The sequence below is a fragment of the Protopterus annectens genome, chromosome 10.part0, assembly GCF_019279795.1.
Source record: "Protopterus annectens isolate FY-2018-M chromosome 10.part0, PAN1.0, whole genome shotgun sequence".
NCBI classification, from domain to species: Eukaryota; Metazoa; Chordata; order Ceratodontiformes; family Protopteridae; genus Protopterus; species Protopterus annectens.
Window position 1 is genome coordinate 1,831,494,945 of NC_056744.1, and position 23,639 is coordinate 1,831,518,583.

General features: G+C 40.2%; 1 protein-coding gene across 1 annotated transcript in view; it reads left to right on the forward strand.

Moving 5' to 3' along the window:
- The window catches only part of LOC122814076 (septin-4-like), a 235,701-nt gene that overhangs the window by 120,708 nt on the left and 91,354 nt on the right, over positions 1-23,639 (forward strand). The window contains exon 4 of the mRNA XM_044086688.1: positions 7,227-7,350. Within this exon, the coding sequence (XP_043942623.1) occupies positions 7,227-7,350 (124 nt within the window). The remainder of the gene's footprint in view (positions 1-7,226; positions 7,351-23,639) is intronic.

Genomic DNA, 23,639 nt, shown 5'->3' on the forward strand with positions numbered 1-23,639 from the left:
AAAGTAAACTCACACCCAGAAATTTTACAGTCCCTCGCATACACACACATCACTCATATAGAAACACCAACACATCCAACACTTACACACTCATACTTTCACCTGCCTACTCTAACCCACATGTACAACTTACAAACAAACACATATACACTCAAACTCCCACCCAAAACCTTTACAAAACACTCACCTTAAATTCCTCCTAAATCCACACACAACACCGGACACCATCCACACAAAACACTGCAAGTAAAATAGAGTAAAGCCATAACCGTGAATTTGAGATATTCAAATTCACGATTATGTACTTTTGCTATTTTAAAAATTCTCCTTTATGGTCTCGAGATACTGAAATTCAAGATTTCAGTATTTTGAGATTATAAAGGGGAACCGTGTCAGGACATCAGTGTGTACACGTACATGTGTATGATGCCTGTGGGGTGTGTGTGTGTGTGTGTGTGTGTGTGTGTGTGTGTGTGTGTGTGTGTGTGTGTGTGTGTGTGTGAGTGTGTGCATGTCAGATCATCAAAATGACAATTTTAATTAAGACACATTTTATCAAAAGTTGCTCCCTTTCCAAATGCTAGTTTGTTCTTGGTGTTGTGGTGTCATATTTCGGTAAGGAGATTGTCTTCCAGTCCTGCAATTTCCAGAGATCTTTTGAAGCTTTCCATCATGGGATATGAAAGATTTCTGAAGACCACTGGAGGCAGCCTTTTGGGTCTGTGTACCATATACTCCCTTAGTGTAATATGTCCGCTATCTGCTTCCTCCCCTTCTACCTGGATCCCCATCCACTTGTTTCCTTTGCCTTCCTCCCTCCCAGCAGGGCATCCTCCTTCCTATTAATTTTTGAAGCCATGCAATGAATTATCCGTTCCGTACATCCATTTTTTCCAGGTGTCTACACTCTCCCTCTCTTTCATGTTTTCTCATCCTAGACAGAATTATGTCTCCCTCCTTTCTACATTATACCTAAAATGCTTGAGTGCCCCATCCTAATCCATTGTGTGAACTCCTTTTGACATGGCTCTCCTCACTTCCTTTGCTACCCTTCTGTTTGCCCCCTTGAGAACTGGGCCCCTTATGTTGACCATCTATATGCATTTTATTTTACCATAACCGCTAGGTCTCGTGTTTCTATATGGCTCAAATGGCTTCCTCTCCTCTTATCTTTTCACAAAGTACCCCATTCCCGGCCCAGTGTCATTGTGTACTCATCCCTCAATCTGCCCATAATCTCCTGAGTCATCTTTGACCATCTCCTCCAGCTTATAATCCTGCATCTCCCCAAGCCCCACATGGTTGTCTTTATCTCTGATACTCCCTTCACCCTAACCACATAATGGCATGGATGATTATTGGCTAACAGTGCCTTAACCTTGACATCCCTGGTCCCCCTCAGGAAAAGTTAGAACCATGTCGAGAATTCTACCCTTTCTGGTGCAGTCACTCACCAACTGGCTGAAACTTAGACTTAGGGTCTAAGATCTCATTCAGTACCCCATTCATTCTCCATCCTGGAACTGGCATCTCCTAATATGGCCCTGGCAGATTCAGGTCCCTTATGAATGTAAAACTGTTATATATTTTACCTTGCTTTTTAACTCTGTCATGCAATCATTCATCCTCTCCCCTTAACATGTTTGTGGGTCAATACATTGTACAGATCCAGTAGAACCCAAGAGGCACTTACCCTAGCTTCTGACTCTCACTGCTTTTTTACCCCTTTCAAGTGGTGGTGTTCCTTCTTATTTCAACCCTCACATTTGATGCCCCTGCATTCACCCTCTCATTGTTACAGCTAAACAGCCCAGGCACATCCAAGTCATACCACCTTCTTGCCACTGACCCATGTATCTGTGATACTAACAATACACACCCTTCTGCCTCACCACTGGCTGACCCACTACATAATATTACCACTCAGCCATGCTTAGTATATTAATGCCCAGCCATTATTAGAGTATTACTGCCCAGCCATGATTAGAGTATTAATGCCCAGCAATGATTAGTGTATTACTGCCCAGCCATGGTTGGTATATTAATCCCCCAGCCATGGTTAATGTATTACTGCCCAGCCATGATTAGTGTATTACTGCCCAGCCATGGTTAGTGTATTACTGCCCAGCCATTATTAGCGTATAACTAACCAGTTATAGTTAGTATATTAATGCCCCAGCTATGGTTAGTGTATTACTGCCCAGCTATGGTTAGTGTATTACTGCCCAGCCATGATTAGGGTATTACTACCCAGCCATGGTTAGTTTATTAATGCCCAGCCATGGCTACTGTATTACTGCCCAGCCATGGTTAGTATATTAATGCCCCAGCCATGATTAGAATATTACTGCCCAGCCATGATTAGTGTATTACTGCCCAGCCATGGTTAGTGTATTACTACCCAGTCATGGTTAGTATATTAATGCCCCAGCTATGGTTATTGTATTACTACCCAGCCATGGTTAGTATATTAATGCCCCAGCCATGGTTAGTGTATTACTGCCCTGCCATGGTTAGTATATTAATGCCCCAGCCATGGTTAATGTATTACTGCCCTGCCATGGTTAGTATATTAATGCCCAGCCATGATTACTGTATTACTACCCAACCATGGTTAGTATATTAATGCCCAGCCATGGTTAGTGTACTAATGCCCCAGCCATGGTTAGTGTATTACTGCCCAGCCATGGTTAGTATATTAATGCCCCAGACATGATTAGAGTATTACTACCCAACCGTGGTTAGTATATTAATGCCCCAGCCATGATTAGAGTATTACCGCCCAGCCATGGGTAGTGTATTAATGCCTAACCATAATCAGAGTATTACTGCCCAGCCATGGTTAGTATAATATTGCCCCAGCCATGATTAGAGTATTACTGCCCAGCCATGGTTAGTATATTAATGCCCAGCCATGGATAGTGTATTACTGCCCAGCTATGGTTAGTATATTAATGCCCCAGCCATGATTAGAGTATTACTGCCCAGCCATGGTTAGTATATTAATGCCCCAGCCATAGTTAGTGTATTACTGCCCAGCCATGGTTAGTATATTAATGCACCAGACATGATTAGTGTATTACTACCCAACCATGGTTAGTATATTAATGCCCCAGCCATGATTAGAGTATTACTGCCCAGCCATGGCTTGTGTATTAATGTCCAGCCATAATTAGAGTATTATTACTCGGCCATGATTAGAGTATTACTGCCCAGCCATGGTTAGTATATTAATGCCCAGCCATGGATAGTGTATTACTGCCCAGCCATGGTTAGTGTATTACTGGCCAGCTATGGTTAGTATATTACTGCCCAGCCATGGTTAGTATATTAATGCCACAGCCATGATTAAAGTATTACTGACAGCCGTGAGTAGTGTATTAATGCCCAGCCATGGTTAGTGTATTACTGCCCAGCCATAGTTAGTATATTAATGCCACAGCCATGATTAGAGTATTACTGCCCAGCCATGGTTAGTATATTAATGCCCCAGCCATGATTACATAATTACTGCCCAGCCATAGTTAGTATATTAATGCCCCAGCCAAGATTAGAGTATTACTGCCCAGCCATGGTTAGTATATTAATGCCCCAGCCATGATTTGAGTATTACTGCCCAGCCATGGTTAATATATTAATGCCCCAGCCATGGTTAGAGTATTACCACCCAGCCATGGTTAATGTATTAATGCCCAGCCATGATTAGAGTATTACTGCTCAGCCATGATTAGAGTGTTACTGCCCAGCCATGGTTAGTATATTAATTCCCAGCCATGATTAGAGTATTACTTTCCCAGCCATGGTTAGTGTATTATTGCCCAGCTGTGGTTAGTATATTAATGCCCAGCCATAGTTAGAGTATTACTGCTCAGCCATGATTAGAGTGTTACTGCCTAACCATAGTTAGCGTATTAATGCCCAGCCATGGTTAGTGTACTACTGCCCAGCCATGGTTTGTGTATTAATGCCAAGTCATGATTAGAATATTACTTTCCCAGCAGTGGTTAGTGTATTACTGCCCAGCCATGGTTAGTGTATTAATGCTGAGCCATGGTTAGTGTATTACTGCCCAGCCATGGTTAGAGTATTACCACTCAGCCATGGTTAGTGTATTAATGTCCAGCCATGCTTAGTATATTAATGCCCCAGCCATAATTAGTATATTAATGCCCCAGCCATGATTAGAGTGTTACTGCCCAGCTATGGTTAGTATATTAATTCCCCAGCCATGATTAGAGTATTACTTTCCAGCCATGGTTAGTATATTAGAGTATTACTGCCCAGCTATGATTAGTGTGTTACTGCCCAGCCATGGTTAGCGTATTACTGCCCAGCTATGGTTAGTAAATTAATGCTCCAGCCATGATTAGAGTATTACTGCCCAGCCATGGTTAGTATATTAATGCCCCAGCCATGATTCGAGTATTACTGCCCAGCCATGGTTAATATATTAATGCCCCAGCCATGGTTAGAGAATTACCACCCAGCCATGGTTAATGTATTAATGCCCAGCCATGATTAGAGTATTACTGCTCAACCATGATTAGAGTGTTACTGCCCAGCCATGGTTAGTATATTAATGCCCAGCCATGATTAGAGTATTACTTTCCCAGCCATGATTAGTGTATTACTGCCCAGCTGTGGTTAGTATATTAATAACCCAGCCATGATTAGAGTATTACTGCCCAGCCATGGTTAGTATATTAGAGTATTACTGCCCAGCCATGGTTAGTGTGTTACTTCCCAGCCATGGTAAGCGTATTACTGCCCAGCTATGGTTAGTATATTAATGCCCCAGCCATGATTAGAGTATTTCTGCCCAGCCATGGTAAGTGTATTAATACCCAGACATGATTAGAGTATTACTGCCCAGCCATGGTTAGAGTATTACTACCCATCCATGGTTAGTGTATTAATGCCCAGACATGATTAGGGTATTACTGCCCAGCCATGGTTAGTATAGTAATGCTCCAGCCATGATTAGAGTATTACTGCCCTGCTATGGTTAGTTTATTAACGCCCAGCCATGATTAGAATAATACTACCCAGTCCCTACCTTTTTTTTTCATTTGTCCCCTACCTGCTTTCTTCTGTCCTGATTCTAATTTGTCTTAATCTGTGTATCTACCCACTTCATTGGTTTTGCTTTTTTGGTTACATGTTTAAGAGGTGTGACCAATGTATATATTTAACACTACAATAACACTAGAATTACATTTTGTTCTATTTAATCATTCTGTTTTTTGGTGGAGGAAGAAATGGGGTGTGTATTGACTGTAGGAAAACCATTTATGGGAGGAAATCACAAGAACAACAACATGAAATATTACCATAATAAGGAGGCTGTAAAGCTGGTGATGACCATATAATCACTCAGTCAGTCTTTTGACAGGCATGTGCTTAACCCATCTTCTATCTCATCTTCCTTGCTACTCTGTCGTCCCATTTCATGGCTCCATCTGTGATTCCAACAAGTAGTTGACCATATTCTAAGCCCCAAATGTGGTCCCTCAGTATTCCAGCCATGATCTCTCCACTCTACCTCAACATTCCTTTTCCATTTCTGTGACCCTAAAGTATAACTTCACTATCCTGCACTGTAGGCTGTATGGGTGAAAACCTCAGCCTTCATATTCTGTTTGTAGCACAACAGTCAGCATTTTTGTTACCCTCTGGCTTGACCTTCATCCATCACCTCACCGTCCTTCTTTAGCCGAGGTCTCCAGAACCACACACAATACTGCTGCAACTGCAGCCTCACCAGTGCTTGGTGCAGAAGAAGGGCTACTACCTCCATTAGGTTTGCTGCTTGTGCTCTGTATCTGAGCACATACACACACACGCATACCCATGCACACACACCACACACACATGCACACGCTCGTACAAACACCACACACACACACACACACACACACACACACACACACACACACACACACACACGCACGCGTGTGCACACACATGCACACACACATACACACGCACGTGCACACACACATACACTCATGCACACACACACACACACACACACACACACACACATCACATGTGGGCGCATGCACATGTACACACACACACACACACACACACACACACACACACACACACACACACACTGCACACACAATGCACACACACACACGTGCACGCGTGTGCACAAAGACATGCACACACATACACACACGCACGTGCACACACACACATACACTCGTGCACACACACACCACACACACACATACACACACACACACACACACACACACACACACACACACTATAAGGTGGCATAGTTCACTCTTTCATGGATCATTACACTCACTACCTTTCCCCTCCACTGTGTTCCAAGTAACCCTTCCCCATTCTCAGAAATTAGGAACATTTTCTCAGAAAAGGTGGAGGGGGAAGGTCATGATGGGACTGATCATGGAAGAATGAACTATGTCACCTTATGCGTGGACAGATCATGGCTGGAACACTGGATCATTAAGCCCACCAAATATCCCTTTGACCTTCTCATAAGTGGATCACATATTCCAGAAGCCCTGCCTGCACAATTCAGAACTAATGACCCCACCATACATGTAGGCAAGCATGCCTCACTTCCCAAACTGTGGATAACATCAAACGGAAATACAATGAAGAACACAGGACCCAGTACTAACCCCTATGACACAATGGTAACTGGCTTTGGAGACCACACTTCCCACTAACCACTCCCATTTGTTCTCTTATCATTTAGTCAGCTCTCTACTCATCCCGGACACTTCAACCCTACTACCACCACCACCACCAACATCTTTTAGTCATCCTGTGGAACTGGAATAGGCTGGATTATCAGGATCCTCCCAGCCATGATGTTTAGGTCTAACAGATTAAATGTTTTCAGGTACTGTGCATTCTGATACATGAGGAATTTTCTTGTCAGTTTCACCTGGACTGAGTCAAGACTCATTGGTTTGTCATTCTCTGGCTTTTTCCTTTTATGTAGCACAGGCCACCTAAGGTTCCCACAGTGCTGGCTACAAAACTTTCCCAAGTGCTAAATGACTCCCAAGACATGTTGTGTTTGTCCAGTTTCCTTGCGTAAAACAGAATTGCCTTATGTTTAGTATTGGTTTGAGCCAAATGTATTTTTGTTTCTGAATGCAGTAGATTTAATACAGCAAGTGTGGAATGTTTTTATCTTTTATACAGTGATACTTAATGAAATTTATTGTTTTCAGACCGTATCTCTCAGACCCTGGAGATCCTAAAACACGCAGTGGACATTGAGGAACGAGGAGTGAAGGTGAAACTGACAATTGTGGACACACCAGGATTTGGAGATGCACTGGACAATTCGGACTGGTAATGTTTTTGTTTGTTTTAATATTAACTATGTAGTGACTTCTGTCCCAGTTTTATGCCTAAAGATTTTGACATTTCATTGACAAAGGTAAACTGATACCATGCACAGTAACTCTGGGGCCATTGTCAGTTCATTGCTTTATTTACACTTTTGGAGTGAGTTCACTTTTAGGATATGATCATCTGAGGACAATTACACAATAGGTACTTAAGCAATACACATGACAAAGTGTGGATTACTGAAAATTAATATCCAATTTGCATTCCGAGACATAAGGTTTACACTGAGTATCCTCACACCATCTGGACTGTTGGCTAGTTCCCACTAACTACAAATCCTGCAGTGCATTATTGTACTTTTAAAATGAGGTATTGCAGGTAAGAATACACTAGTTATTATTTCTCATCTGTAAGGTATTTCACAAGGAATGGCATTTTCACAAAGAATTGCATTTCCTGAAAACAGAAAAGTATATTCCCGCCTCCATCATGAATGACTGAAGCTGAATCCCTAACCCTGCCATGAATGAGTGGAGTTGAATGCCTAACCCTGCCATGAATGAGTGGAGTTGTATAAGCACAATTTTGAATTCCCCCAGACCAATACTTTTCACTTCAGTCCTCCAGTGGCCTAAATTTAAGGGTGAAGATGCTTCTAGAACTCTCTGTTGACATACCTGCCAGCCTCATGAAGCACTAGAACACTGTCATTTCCTCAAAGAAGTCAATACAACTGACCCAGCAGTTTTACCATGGTACATGGTGAGGGGGTCTCTGCATTATTATTTCTGACAAACAGCAGTTAATGATATATGGAGTTACAGACTCTGAATATTAACTATTTCTACATTGCTGTATAAACATATTTCAAAGTTTACAGCCTGCACACTCCTTCCTAACTGCTGGAGTGAGTTTTGTTCCCCCAACTCCCTGTTTGTTATTTCATGAGTTACTAAAAGACTTTTCCTTTGACAATGTACCATTTGTGATGGCAGGCATCCCAACATTATTGGTTTAGTTTTATCAGCTTTTTTGATATTTAAACTGCTTGCCTAAGACTCTTTCAGGCACCTGTTAACCTTGGAAACATGCTTCCACATTGCATCCAAAGACTGATTTTCCTCATTATGCAGGACGGACATTTTGAGTCATCTCCGCTGTGCACCCCTTAATCTGCTTGGCATCAACCTGCTCCCCTACCACACCCCTATCTCCGCCCACCCATATAATTTCCATTATCAATAGTATAACTTCACTCCCCACCTCTGACCGATCACACATCAAATTTCTGTAGGATATCCCTTGGCAATCCCACCCCATAACATTACATGTCTATTCATAATTACTGTCACCCTGACATTACTTGCTTACAGAACTGTCAGTGGCTCTGATCTGGGTTCTGATCCCACACCAGGTGCTTAGATTCATTTGCCATTACTGATACTGCAGTGATATCCTTCAAATGAGACATTAAAATGAGGCACCTTCTGCCTGAGTTGATTTTAGCTAAGGTGGTTGTAAAAGCTCCCACAGTACTTATCAAAAAAGTAGGGGAATTTCCTAGTTTCTTGGACAAATCTCCCTCATCAGTATGAATTCTATAAATCCAAATATGGTTTAACGGAATGGAGAGACACTTTATTAACACATATCTTCTTCCTTCTCCATATGAGTACTATCTCAGATATCCCTTGGCAAGAGACCACTAGCCCAGTAAGACTAGCCCAATCTACAAACTGTAAAGAAAAAATGCTTATTAATGTCAACCCATCTGCTTCATACCAGCTCATCTCTCCTATAATATCAAACTCTCAGACATGCTTATGATCCTCTTCATACTTTATGAATTATTTTAAAGTACCCCAGAATAAGCATATCGTGCTAATTTACCTCTAGCCAATTACAGTCTCCTAAAATTAGTATTCTATAGTAAGTAATCTTAAATAACCCTGAGCTAGTAAAATGCTTCTCCATTCAATAAAACAACCTGCACAATGTAACAGACATGCAAATGAACTTCTCTCTAATGGTGTAACTCTACTTCGCTTGTACAGGTCACCCTTAATCAATCACTGCCCTATTTCTCTTGGACAGGTCACCTGTTACCACTGACTACATCACTTCTCTTGTACAGGTCACCTGTTACCACTGACTACATCACTTCTCTTGTACAGATCACCTGTTACCACTGACTACATCACTTCTCTTGTACATGTCACCTGTTACCACTTACTACCTACTTCTCTTGTTTTGGTCACCTGTTACCACTGACTACATCACTTCTCTTGTACTAGTCACCCTTTACCACTCACTACTTACTTCTCTTGTACACTGACTTTTGGGCATAGATATCAACAAACAATTTATCATCACCGTTAATAAAAATAACTGCAAAAGTAGCCCACTCAATATTTTACCCTCTGACATACTATCCAAAACCAAACAGCAGTTAACATACTACACTAAAACTAACAAGTAATAACATATTCTACACTAACTAATACAATAAATGATGTAACCACTACAGTGTTGCAAACAATTAAAAAAATGTCTGGAAGTGTTAAAATCAAATGTTAATCAAGTACAATAAAAATATATAATATGTTTAAGGATGTATAAATATATTACACAAATGCCTTCACTGTATGACTGCCAACAGAGTTATACTTGTATGTACAGTTAATTATGTTGTATTTCTGTTGCACACAGTGTTGTACTTGTGTGTGCAGTTAATTATGTTGTATTTCTGTTGCACACAGTGTTGTACTTGTGTGTACAGTTAATTATGTTATATTTCTGTTGCACACAGTGTTGTACTTGTGTGTGCAGTTAATTATGTTATATTTCTGTTGCACACAGTGTTGTACTTGTGTGTGCAGTTTATGTTATATTTCTGTTGCACACAGTGTTGTACTTGTGTGTGCAGTTAATTATGTTGTATTTCTGTTGCACACAGTGTTGTACTTGTGTGTGTGCAGTTAATTATGTTATATTTCTGTTGCACACAGTGTTGTACTTGTGTGTGCAGTTAATTATGTCATATTTCTGTTGCACAGAGTGTTGTACTTGTGTGTGCAGTTAATTATGTTGTATTTCTGTTGCACACAGTGTTGTACTTGTGTGCGCAGTTAAGTATGTTATATTTCTGTTGCACACAGTGTTGTACTTGTGTGTGCAGTTAATTATGTTGTATTTCTGTTGCACACAGTGTTGTACTTGTGTGTGCAGTTAATTATGTTATATTTCTGTTGCACACAGTGTTGTACTTGTGTGTGCAGTTAATTATGTTGTATTTCTGTTGCACACAGTGTTGTACTTGTGTGTGCAGTTAATTATGTTGTATTTCTGTTGCACACAGTGTTGTACTTGTGTGTGCAGTTAAGTATGTTATATTTCTGTTGCACACAGTGTTGTACTTGTGTGTGCAGTTAATTATGTCATATTTCTGTTGCACACAGTGTTGTACTTGTGTGTGCAGTTAATTATGTCATATTTCTGTTGCACACAGTGTTGTACTTGTGTGTGCAGTTAATTATGTTGTATTTCTGTTGCACACAGTGTTGTACTTGTGTGTGCAGTTAATTATGTTGTATTTCTGTTGCACACAGTGTTGTACTTGTGTGTGCAGTTAATTATGTCATATTTCTGTTGCACACAGTGTTGTACTTGTGTGTGCAGTTAATTATGTCATATTTCTGTTGCACACAGTGTTGTACTTTTGTACTAGAACTTTTCATCCTGTGATGCTGATGAGAAAAGGCTTATTCAAACCTTATCTGGTCCATCCCAGTTACCAGAGAAAAATAAATAAATACTTGCACACACTTATAATTAGTTAAATATAGATATATATGTGACTTTGCTTTTTCCACCTTAAGACACTGACTTGTCATAGTACTGGCTGTCTGTGTGTGAAATTATGGTACAGTGGAAAGTGGGAATTTGTCCTACCCCAGCTGTTGTGTGATCTCTGAGTTCGTGTACATAATTAACAGTGGGTATGGGGGTGTAGGGGATATTGTTTTATTTTCATTATTTTGTGTATCAATCTTGTTTGATCAATTTTTTTTATTCAAATATTTGAATGTTCGATGTTTTGTTAGGTAATCATATACATATATATATATATATATATATATATATATATATATATATGGGTCTACTTCATTTGATCGAAAGACCATTTGACCTAAACCCATTTGATCAAAAGTTCATTTGATCGAAAACCAGTATTCAAGGCATAAAACTGGGATTTGTCCCCCTCCCCAATGTCGTGCGACCCTGGAGCTGGTATATATATAGTTGGGGGAGTGTGGAGGACATGGGGGGGCAAAGCCCCCCATCCAGTTTCCTTTAAAAGAAAAAATAAAACAAAAAGTACAGATTTTAAACGAATATAGGTGGGGGGGCGCCCGCGATGCCCCCCACACCCCCCCTAACTATATATACCAACTCCAGGGTCGTACAACATTGGGGAGGGGGACAAATCCCTGTTATTTGCCTCGAATACTGGTTTTTGATCAAATGAGCTTTCATTCAAATGGGTTTAGGTCAAATGGTCTTTCGATCAAATGAAGTAGACCCATATATATATATATATATATATATATATATATATATATATGGTTCCCATTCAGAAGCCTGAAACATCATAAGCCTGAAAATCAAAATCCTGAAACCAAAAGCCTGAAAATTCAGAATCCTGAAAACTCAAAATCCTGAAAGCCCAAAATCCTGAAACTCAAAATCCTGAAAACACAAAATAGACATACTGATGTCATTGTGGCTTTGCTATTGTTAGCCCTGTGGTGTTAGGTCATGCGTTGGGGTCAGGTAAGTGTGCGGTTGGTTTTATTTTAGGGTTAGGGGCGGTTTAAGTGAGTTAGGGTTAGGGCGCAGGTTAGGCATGTATGCAATAGTAAACAGCAAACCAGGAAAAACAAAGGAACAGGAGTACACAGCTTTCACCACAAAAAGGGAAAATAGCCACGAACAAACTGGACTTTAATGTGAAGCGCTTTTCGTCTGCTTAAGCAGCAGACTTCATCAGACATAGTATAAAAAACAAGCAGGCATATTTATACTCAAGTGAAAGAAGCGTCACTAATTAATAAATCAGTTAATTCTTCCAATTAAAAGTCAATTGGCTAGCAATTGTTAATACACTATGGCTTAACCCCACAAAGCCTAGTGAAATCATCATTCTAAACCCAATATATACCTTAAAACAAATAGATAATGTTAAAATCAAATCAGATAAATTAAAACCAGGTAGACTCTAGTATGTTCTGGTGTTAAAAGTTAGGATAAACACTGCCTTTAGACTAGATATATACCCATCAAAATACACTCATTTGATGCAAAAATGTGTACTAAACTGTATTTTAAACATATTTTAAACATAGGATAGGTGTTATAGTAAATACTGCATAGACTTTAAACAGTAGTGTCAAACCCTATATAGTCTCAAGCCACACAGGTAAATAAAGTTAACATATCATAAAGTTTATATGTTGAACACTAGATAGGGGGTTACTCTATCTAGTGAGACTTTTTAATTTCAATAAGCAACTGATAGAGCAGTTGTCATTCAAACCTGGGTAAGAATACGCGTTTAATCTGATCTGCCATTTAAGTTCCAGTTCTTGAAGGAGCAACTGGAGTGGTGCACCTCTTTTGGGTTCCAATAGATGGTCGATGACCATAAATTTAAAATTGTGGTCACTATGTGTTGAAATGTGTTTAGCTAGAGCGTTGTCTTGTTTTCTCTTTTTAATTGCATATAGATGTTCATAAATGCATTTGCGGAACTTTCGTTCGGTCTTACCCACATAAAATCCCGGGCATTTTTGGCACTGAGCTAGATAAACCACCATACAAGTATTACAATTGGCTCTACAACGCATGTCAAACCCACTTTTGTTTATGTAGAATCTATTAGATTCATATATAAATTTGCAATAGTTGCAATTTTGACATTTGTACATGCCTGGGGTTCGTGTAAAGTTACAAGTCGTGCGTTCAAGCAGTAATTTTAAATTCTTAGCCTTCCTAAAGGTTATTTCAGGACTAGCACCTAGTTTACTGTAAACAGTGGGATTGTTTTTAAATATCTCCCAATTCTTCTTAATAATATCAATAACAAAACCACTATTCACATGGTAAGTTAAAATTAGTCTAGAGTTGGTGTTTGGTAATGAGTTCTGTGCTGGAATGTTAATATTAGTGAGTGAAGTGGGTGAAATGTTGTTCTCATTGTTGGTAATAATTTTTAAAATAGGCTTATAAATACCTTGCACCCTTTTGCTAGTCACTTCTTTAACCAATTTGTTAAGTAACAAAGGGGGGGTAACCCCTATGTGTGAACATATTGGTTAAAAGGTCACACTCACTATAAAAGGCTGCATCTATGGTGGTAATTCTAGCAGCTCTTACCAGCTGGCCCTTAACTAACGATCTTTTGTGGTAGTAAGGGTGACAGCTGCTGTAATGCAGGAAAGAGTTGGAATATGTCGTTTTCCTATATATACTTGCTACATAAGCTTTTAGCTCATAGTTCTTAACCAACCATATATCTAAATAAGCAATGGCGGTGGTGCTAAAAGAGGAGGTAAATTTCAAAAAGTCAGTAGAAGAATTGAACAAGTCCAAAATTGCTAGACTATCAAGTTCAACCCCTTCAAAGAGGATAAAAATATCATCCAAGTAGCGAGTATAATATTTGATTCTCTCCATAAGTGTCTTATTACCAAATATATACTCTTTCTCCCAGTGGGCCATGACCATATTGGCTATGCTGGCTCCACAAGGTGAGCCCATAGCCACACCCACCTTTTGGAGGTAGAAGTTATCACCTAGCATGAAGTAGTTGTTATATAGAATCAGTTCTAATAGTTCCATAACCAGTGCAATTCCACTAACAGTAGCGTTGTGGCTTTTCAAGAAAATTCCTACCCAATCTATAGCTGTATTTAGTGGAATACAGGTATATAAATCTTTAACGTCGACCGTTAAAAAATTGAAATTAGGGTCGAAGTTAAATTCTCCTATTTTTGCCAAAAATGCCCAGGAGTCTTTACATATCTGATGTTCTTGACTCAGATATTTTTGTAAAGTTACGTCCACCAGCTTCGCACAGGTGTAAGTGGGAGAACCACGTCCATCCACTAAAGGCCGCATCGGTGGATTCTCTAGATCTTTATGTATTTTGGGGATCCCAAAAATACAGGGGAACTTAGGATACATTGTAGTTAAGTATTTGTATTGGTCTTGTTGAATGCGGCCTTCAGTGTACATGTCATCAAGACAGTCCTTAATGATACGATAAGCTCTCTTTGTTTCAAATTTAGAACTTTAGAATTTAGAAAACAAGACAACGCTCTAGCTAAACACATTTCAACACATAGTGACCACAATTTTAAATTTATGGTCATCGACCATCTATTGGAACCCAAAAGAGGTGCACCACTCCAGTTGCTCCTTCAAGAACTGGAACTTAAATGGCAGATCAGATTAAACGCGTATTCTTACCCAGGTTTGAATGACAACTGCTCTATCAGTTGCTTATTGAAATTAAAAAGTCTCACTAGATAGAGTAACCCCCTATCTAGTGTTCAACATATAAACTTTATGATATGTTAACTTTATTTACCTGTGTGGCTTGAGACTATATAGGGTTTGACACTACTGTTTAAAGTCTATGCAGTATTTACTATAACACCTATCCTATGTTTAAAATATGTTTAAAATACAGTTTAGTACACATTTTTGCATCAAATGAGTGTATTTTTGATGGGTATATATCTAGTCTAAAGGCAGTGTTTATCCTAACTTTTAACACCAGAACATACTAGAGTCTACCTGGTTTTAATTTATCTGATTTGATTTTAACATTATCTATTTGTTTTAAGGTATATATTGGGTTTAGAATGATGATTTCACTAGGCTTTGTGGGGTTAAGCCATAGTGTATTAACAATTGCTAGCCAATTGACTTTTAATTGGAAGAATTAACTGATTTATTAATTAGTGATGCTTCTTTCACTTGAGTATAAATATGCCTGCTTGTTTTTTATACTATGTCTGATGAAGTCTGCTGCTTAAGCAGACAAAAAGCGCTTCACATTAAAGTCCAGTTTGTTCGTGGCTATTTTCCCTTTTTGTGGTGAAAGCTGTGTACTCCTGCTCCTTTGTTTTTCCTGGTTTGCTGTTTTCATATTTTAGAAGTTTTATGGCGTCTGGATCAGCGAGTAATGTCAGCGATTTTTCGCCTAACACTACACCAGCAATTTTGAGGAGCTGTGATAGTGCTGTGGTTACAGCACCAGCCGTGGATATAATGCCCGACAAGGACTCTTTTTTCAATTCTTTATTCTTAAGAATGGATTCATTGTGTGCGAGACTTGACAAGCTCGATACTCAACAACAAGAGATGAATAAAATGATTACAGCACTGCCAGTTAATTCTTTATTGAATTTAACCTTCCCCACGGCAGTGAACTCTTTGCAAGGCTCGAAGAGATTAATACCAGTGGCTCAGACTGATGCGCTCATCGAGCGTGAACCGCTTACCATCACGAACTCTCTGGTGACTGACAACCCCGTGGTAACGGTGAACTCTACTTTGCATGGCACACCTGGACTAAATACCAGTAACCCGTTAAGTAACAATGCTGAACAACTTTGACTCGTGTCACCAAGACAAAATAGTATTGGAGCCGTGAATGTTGTTTCACATCCTAATACAAACACGAGTGGTAGCAACCCCGATGACCCGCCTACATTTGGGAATTGGATTTCTGAAAGGTTTTTGCTTTCAAGGGGCCACGACACTGTGAACCATGAACGGATGGCTTCTAATGCAAACGGACAAGAGGTAAACCTTTCAGTAGACATAGTTTCTAAACTGAAGTCTTTTGATAAAATACTGGTTAAAATTAAAAAGTTGCAGTTGGAAATCTCGTATTTTAGAGAATGCCTCTCTAGTAAAGTGATACCGAAAGGATTGAGGCACTTTCAATATCCTACTGGGTTACTTCCTAACTCAGTTTTCCATAAAGAACTAATAGCCTTATTCGATAAGCAAGGTGCTGACTTACTTAATCTCATGATCAAACATTATAGTGTATGGGTTAACGAGCTGACTGTTGAAGCAACGACCTTGGACAGTGATATTAAACAACACGACCAATATGATAGATATAAGTTCGAGTATGCTTGCTGCTTCAACAGCATAGACCAATACTTGAATAAACTGACACTAAATAAAATTAAGAAGTTAGACCGCGATCGTAAGGCCTACGAGCAGGGGACGGCTTACCCCCTCCCAGCTACTTCTCAGTTATGGCAGGCTCCGAACACAGACTACGGAGCTAATACTGCGAATAACAGTAACAACATTGCTCCTAGTGGCCTTTCGATGATGGACTTGGACCCGACTACTGATGAGACACAATTGGATCCAGTAATTAGGAGGAGTGAGAGGTTACAGAACCGTAGAGGCCAACATGTAAATGGAGGCCCACCTGCTGGTATACGCCCAGAACAGGGTTTTCAAGACCCCAATCGTTTAGGGGCCATCCCAAAGCAACGGAACAAACCCTACCAGAACCAGGGAAACTTCTCAAGATCCAAACAATGCAGACCCAGATAGAACTTTTAGATAGAGCTCAAAATATTGACTACATTTACAATGTTGATTCTGCTATTAGTGCCACCATTAACAATGGGATATCTTACACTGAACATTTGTCTTTTAGTGGTGACACTTCTTGTGACTCTAATTTGAACTGTAGTTATAGTAGTGTTGTTCTAGAAGGTGACTTGGTCACTACTTTTAAGAAACCAGTAATAACCACCAATAGCACTGGCGATTTCAGTATTTATAATTTTTCCGATATACCAATAGGTAGTGACCTGGCCAACTTTTTGGCAAAAGGATACACTTATGTACCGCAACAGAAACTTGATTTTGTGAATTCCATACTTGATCTCAAACTTTACACTCGTAAGCTTAATTTTAACATCATGTTTGGTCATGACCACCACAATCCGATTAATGGCACACTTAGGGTACCCAGTACATTCAACCCCCCGTTGCATCCCTCTATACAGTGTTTTGAGAACATGTGTGAACTGGATTTAAGGAAAGCTTTTCCTTCCCCATTTACACTAGAGAAGGATGAGACTATTCAGCAAGAACTTGAACTAATTGATTTTGTGAAAAATCATAATATACGAATATGCAAACCTGACAAAGGGGGAGGTGTCGTCGTATTCGATAATGTAGATTACTTCGACCGAATGTCTAGGTTGTTGGATAGTGAGGCTTATGAACTAAGTTCTAAATTTGAAACAAAGAGAGCTTATCGTATCATTAAGGACTGTCTTGATGACATGTACACTGAAGGCCGCATTCAACAAGACCAATACAAATACTTAACTACAATGTATCCTAAGTTCCCCTGTATTTTTGGGATCCCCAAAATACATAAAGATCTAGAGAATCCACCGATGCGGCCTTTAGTGGATGGATGTGGTTCTCCCACTTACACCTGTGCGAAGCTGGTGGACGTAACTTTACAAAAATATCTGAGTCAAGAACATCAGATATGTAAAGACTCCTGGGCATTTTTGGCAAAAATAGGAGAATTTAACTTCGACCCTAATTTCAATTTTTTAACGGTCGACGTTAAAGATTTATATACCTGGATTCCACTAAATACAGCTATAGATTGGGTAGGAATTTTCTTGAAAAGCCACAACGCTACTGTTAGCGAAATTGCACTGGTTATGGAACTATTAGAACTGATTCTATATAACAACTACTTCATGCTAGGTGATAACTTCTACCTCCAAAAGGTGGGAGTGGCTATGGGCTCACCTTGTGGAGCCAGCATAGCCAATATGGTCATGGCCCACTGGGAGAAAGAGTATATATTTGGTAATAAGACACTTATGGAGAGAATCAAATATTATACTCGCTACTTGGATGATATTTTTATCCTCTTTGAAGGGGTTGAACTTGATAGTCTAGCAATTTTGGACTTGTTCAATTCTTCTACTGACTTTTTGAAATTTACCTCCTCTTTTAGCACCACCGCCATTGCTTATTTAGATATATGGTTGGTTAAGAACTATGAGCTAAAAGCTTATGTAGCAAGTATATATAGGAAAACTACATATTCCAACTCTTTCCTGCATTACAGCAGCTGTCACCCTTACTACCAGAAAAGATCGGTAGTTAAGGGCCAGCTGGTAAGAGCTGCTAGAATTACCACCATAGATGCAGCCTTTTACAGTGAGTGTGACCTTTTAACCAATATGTTCACACATAGGGGTTACCCCCCTTTGTTACTTAACGAATTGGTTAAAGAAGTGACTAGCAAAAGGGTGCAAGGTATTTATCAGCCTATTTTAAAAATTATTACCAACAATGAGAACAACATTTCACCCACTTCACTCACTAATATTAACATTCCAGCACATAACTCATTACCAAACACCAACTCTAGACTAATTTTAACTTACCATGTGAATAGTGGTTTTGTTATTGATATTATTAAGAAGAATTGGGAGATATTTAAAAACAATCCCACTGTTTACAGTAAACTAGGTGCTAGTCCTGAAATAACCTTTAGGAAGGCTAAGAATTTAAAATTACTGCTTGAACGCACGACTTGTAACTTTACACGAACCCCAGGCATGTACAAATGTCAAAATTGCAACTATTGCAAATTTATATATGAATCTAATAGATTCTACATAAACAAAAGTGGGTTCGACATGCGTTGTAGAGCCAATTGTAATACTTGTATGGTGGTTTATCTAGCTCAGTGCCAAAAATGCCCGGGATTTTATGTGGGTAAGACCGAGCGAAAGTTCATGACGCATTTATGAACATCTATATGCAATTAAAAAGAGAAAACAAGACAACGCTCTAGCTAAACACATTTCAACACATAGTGACCACAATTTTAAATTTATGGTCATCGACCATCTATTGGAACCCAAAAGAGGTGCACCACTCCAGTTGCTCCTTCAAGAACTGGAACTTAAATGGCAGATCAGATTAAACGCGTATTTTTACCCAGGTTTGAATGACAACTGCTCTATCAGTTGCTTATTGAAATTAAAAAGTCTCACTAGATAGAGTAACCCCCTATCTAGTGTTCAACATATAAACTTTATGATATGTTAACTTTATTTACCTGTGTGGCTTGAGACTATATAGGGTTTGACACTACTGTTTAAAGTCTATGCAGTATTTACTATAACACCTATCCTATGTTTAAAATATGTTTAAAATACAGTTTAGTACACATTTTTGCATCAAATGAGTGTATTTTTGATGGGTATATATCTAGTCTAAAGGCAGTGTTTATCCTAACTTTTAACACCAGAACATATTAGAGTCTACCTGGTTTTAATTTATCTGATTTGATTTTAACATTATCTATTTGTTTTAAGGTATATATTGGGTTTAGAATGATGATTTCACTAGGCTTTGTGGGGTTAAGCCATAGTGTATTAACAATTGCTAGCCAATTGACTTTTAATTGGAAGAATTAACTGATTTATTAATTAGTGACGCTTCTTTCACTTGAGTATAAATATGCCTGCTTGTTTTTTATACTATGTCTGATGAAGTCTGCTGCTTAAGCAGACGAAAAGCGCTTCACATTAAAGTCCAGTTTGTTCGTGGCTATTTTCCCTTTTTGTGGTGAAAGCTGTGTACTCCTGTTCCTTTGTTTTTCCATGTATGCAATAGTGACAAATATTGGGGTTAGGGGCGGTTTAAGTGAGTTAGGGTTAGGGCGCGGGTCAGGTGAGTGTGCGATACTGACGGACCTTAGGGTTAGGGTTAGGGTCAGGGTCAGTTGGTAGATATTAGTGTCTTTATAGTGACATATTAGCATTATTTGTGTTTTCAGGATTTTGAGTTTCAGGATTTTGGGCTTTCAGGATTTTGAGTTTTCAGGTCCCATTTAAGTGATCGAAGTTTCAGAACTTCAAATTTCATAGGACCAAAACCATATGATCAGCCAGAGTCCCTTTGTGTCGGCCTGGACTTCTGAGAAGCAGATGCCAAACAGGAGAGGACCCAGGACCAATCCCTATGGGACTCCACTCGTGATTGGTCAGTGGTCTGACTTGGAGTCCACTACTTTCAGACTGTGGGTTCTATCTGTGAGCCAATTTGCAACCCACCTAGTGATATAGGGGTCGATGCCAAGTTTGGTGAGTTTATCAATAGTTCCTGAGTAGGGAATGGTATCAAAGGCCTTGGCCAGATCAAGGTAGGCTGTATGAACCACCTTGCCTTCATCCACAGCTCTGGTGACTGACTCAAAGAAGTTGACCTGGTTGAGCAGGCATGATCTACCCTTCACAAAACTAAACTGTGTGGGATCCAGAGTTTGGAGGTTCCCTATATCTTTGTTTATTAAGTCCATAATGATGCGTTCCATAGCTTTGCATATCAGACTTGTCAGGCTAACGGGGTGATAGTTCCCAGGGTATGAAGTCACTCCTCCTTTGTGGAGAGGGATGAATGTAGCAGTGCACCATTCTGTAGGGACAAAGCCTGAGGTGAGGCTGTGATTGAACAGGGCACACAGGTGAGGTGCCAGTTCACTCTGTAGTTCATGTAGAACACAGCCAGGGATATTGTCAGGTCCCATAGAAGCTGTATTCTTGGTGTTGGACAGTGCTGTTTTAACCTGTGCAGCAGTAATACTGGGTGCCTGGCAATCTACTGATATTGTGATTGGTCCTTTAGTGGGGGAGAGAGGGGTAAAGTTGAAACTGAATCTGTTGGCCAGTATATTGGCAATATCTGTTGGCTCAGTATAGGAGGTACCATTGTGCAGTAATGCAGAGCAAACCTGGGTATTCCCATGGAGATTCTTGATATAACTATAGAAGGCTTTATGGTTGTTTTTAGTGTCTGCCGCAATTCTGCCTTCATAGCTGGCTTTAGAGGCTTTGATGAGGAATCTCAACTTTTTGTTGAGGCTGATAAGGGAGTTTTTCCAGTCTTGGGACTTCACCTTATTTCTCATCAGTTTCCTCCTTCTGTTGTAGATGTTCTTTATGGTAGGGGACCACCAGATTGGCTTCCTTTTTTTGGAGGAGAGCATCTTAATTCTATTGGGTATGGAGAGATCCATGCATTTGTGTACGTGTTCGTACAGGGCATTAGTGTATGATTCAGTAGTCATGCAGCTGTTCTCCAATTGCATGGGTGCCGTGAAGTTAGCTACCTATGTTTTTTAGGAGCCCAAAGTTAGCTTTGGAGAAGTTTTTCATGGTGGTTACCTTTGTGGGGGTGGGGCTGGGGGTGGGAGGGATGTGGATTTCCAAGGTGATTAGTTTGTGGTCGGATCTAACCCGGGAGGAGTTGACTATTGGTACAGAGCAATGGTCACCCATGTTAGTAATGACCAGGTCAAGGATGTTGCTACCTCTAGTAGGGATAAGAATGAGCTGGTCCAGGGCATTGGAATTAATGAATTCTAGGAAACGTTGGGCAAGTGTATTGGTACATGAGTAGTTTTCCCAGTTAATGGGGGGTAGTTGAAGTCGCCCAGTATGAGAGTGTTAGATTAGACCCTAATATTATCCAGGGTGCTTAGAAACGTGGAGTGTGAGTCTTGGGTCATGGTTGGGGACCTATAGCAGGCTACAACCTGAATCGCTGTCTTACCCAATGTTAGCTGCACCTGAAGTATCTCTGATGCATCATGTTGAGCTACCAGTCTGGAGGTGTGCGCATCCTTTATGAATATGGAAACACCACCGCCTTTGGAGCTTCGGTCCAAGTTCTGGGGCTGAAAGGTATGGAATGAGTTATAGCCTGGTAGTGCAGGGGTGCTATCTACTGCCTTGAACCATGTCTCTGTTACAGCATAAATGTCGATGTTCTCCATTTTAAGGAGTGCTTTGAGCGAGTGCATTTTGAGATTTAGACATCTAGCATTGAGCAGCATGACTCTCAGATTGCATTTGTTTGTAGCTGTTACAGTGGTAATTTGGTGTTTGGAACGCCACCTAAAAAAGGCACAATAGGGGTGGCAAGAGACCTGGCCAGTATCCGGAAGCCCAGGGAGGACAGATGCAGGCCATCTCTGGCAAAGCATCTAGGTCTGTCAATCATGTCATCCCAGGCAGACAGATACTGGATCCCCTTAGAATGACACCAGAAACATAGCCAATTGCTGAAATCAATCATTTTCTGCTTGTACTGTGGTATCATTCTGGGTGATGGTAGGAGGCTGCTCAGGGCTAGGGTCATACCCGTCTGAGCTACATAATCTGAGAGCTCCTCCATGTCTCTTTTCATGTAGTCTAGGGAGGTACGTCTCAGGTCATTCACACCCACATGTACAATGACAGAGTCATATTTGTACCTGTTGTTGAGGGACCTGAGTGTGTGCATTATGTGATGGATCCTGGCACCTGACAGGCAGCTGACTGTTACTTTCTCCTTATTCAATCTAGTGAGTGCAACATCAGTGTGCCTCACTATCGAGTCACCTATGACTAGTGTGTTGGGCATGCTGTTTTGCCTTAGGGGCTTTGGTTGAGTGGCACACTGTTTAGGAGTGTTGTGTGTGTCATGATTAGTGTTGTGATGTGGTGGTCGAGTGCGTTTCTGCCTTGGAGGTCTCTGCTATTTGTGTAGATTTTTATTGAGAGCCTCCACGAAGGTGGGTGTGTGGTTTGTGTTTTTATGTGAAGGCAGTGCTGCTGTGTGTTCTGGAGGGCTATGTGCTCCATGTGTTGTGGTGCAAGTGTTGACCTTCTCTTGACCAGCTATTCCGGTCTTGGCTGCAGAGTCCATGTCTCCCAGTTTGGATATATAAGTGCATCTCTCACAAGTCTGAGTGTTGGGAGTTAGGAGGAGAGGGTTGTCAGTGTACATGAGGCAGTTGCTACATTGCCTCAGGATGCCCAAGCTCACCAGGCTAATAGGAGAAAGCACAGGGGATTGACCTTTAGACATGCCTGGAGGGGTGGGCATTTATAATAAGTACTGGAGCTGTTTCCTTGTAGAACGTTTAGTGATGGTAGCACTGTTGTGTGCTACAATAATTGCTACAAGAAATCTGGTAAAGTGCTAGAATAATAAGCTAATAAAAGTGCAGGAGAGCAGAGAACTAGCAGATCTAAGGGAAAATGTGAAGCGCACCGCTCAGAAGCTTAAAGAAAGTCCTGGATGCAGCAAATCTGCATCTGGACTACACTAGTTCCAGGAAAGTTACCTGAGCTGTTGTAACCCAGGCTAAA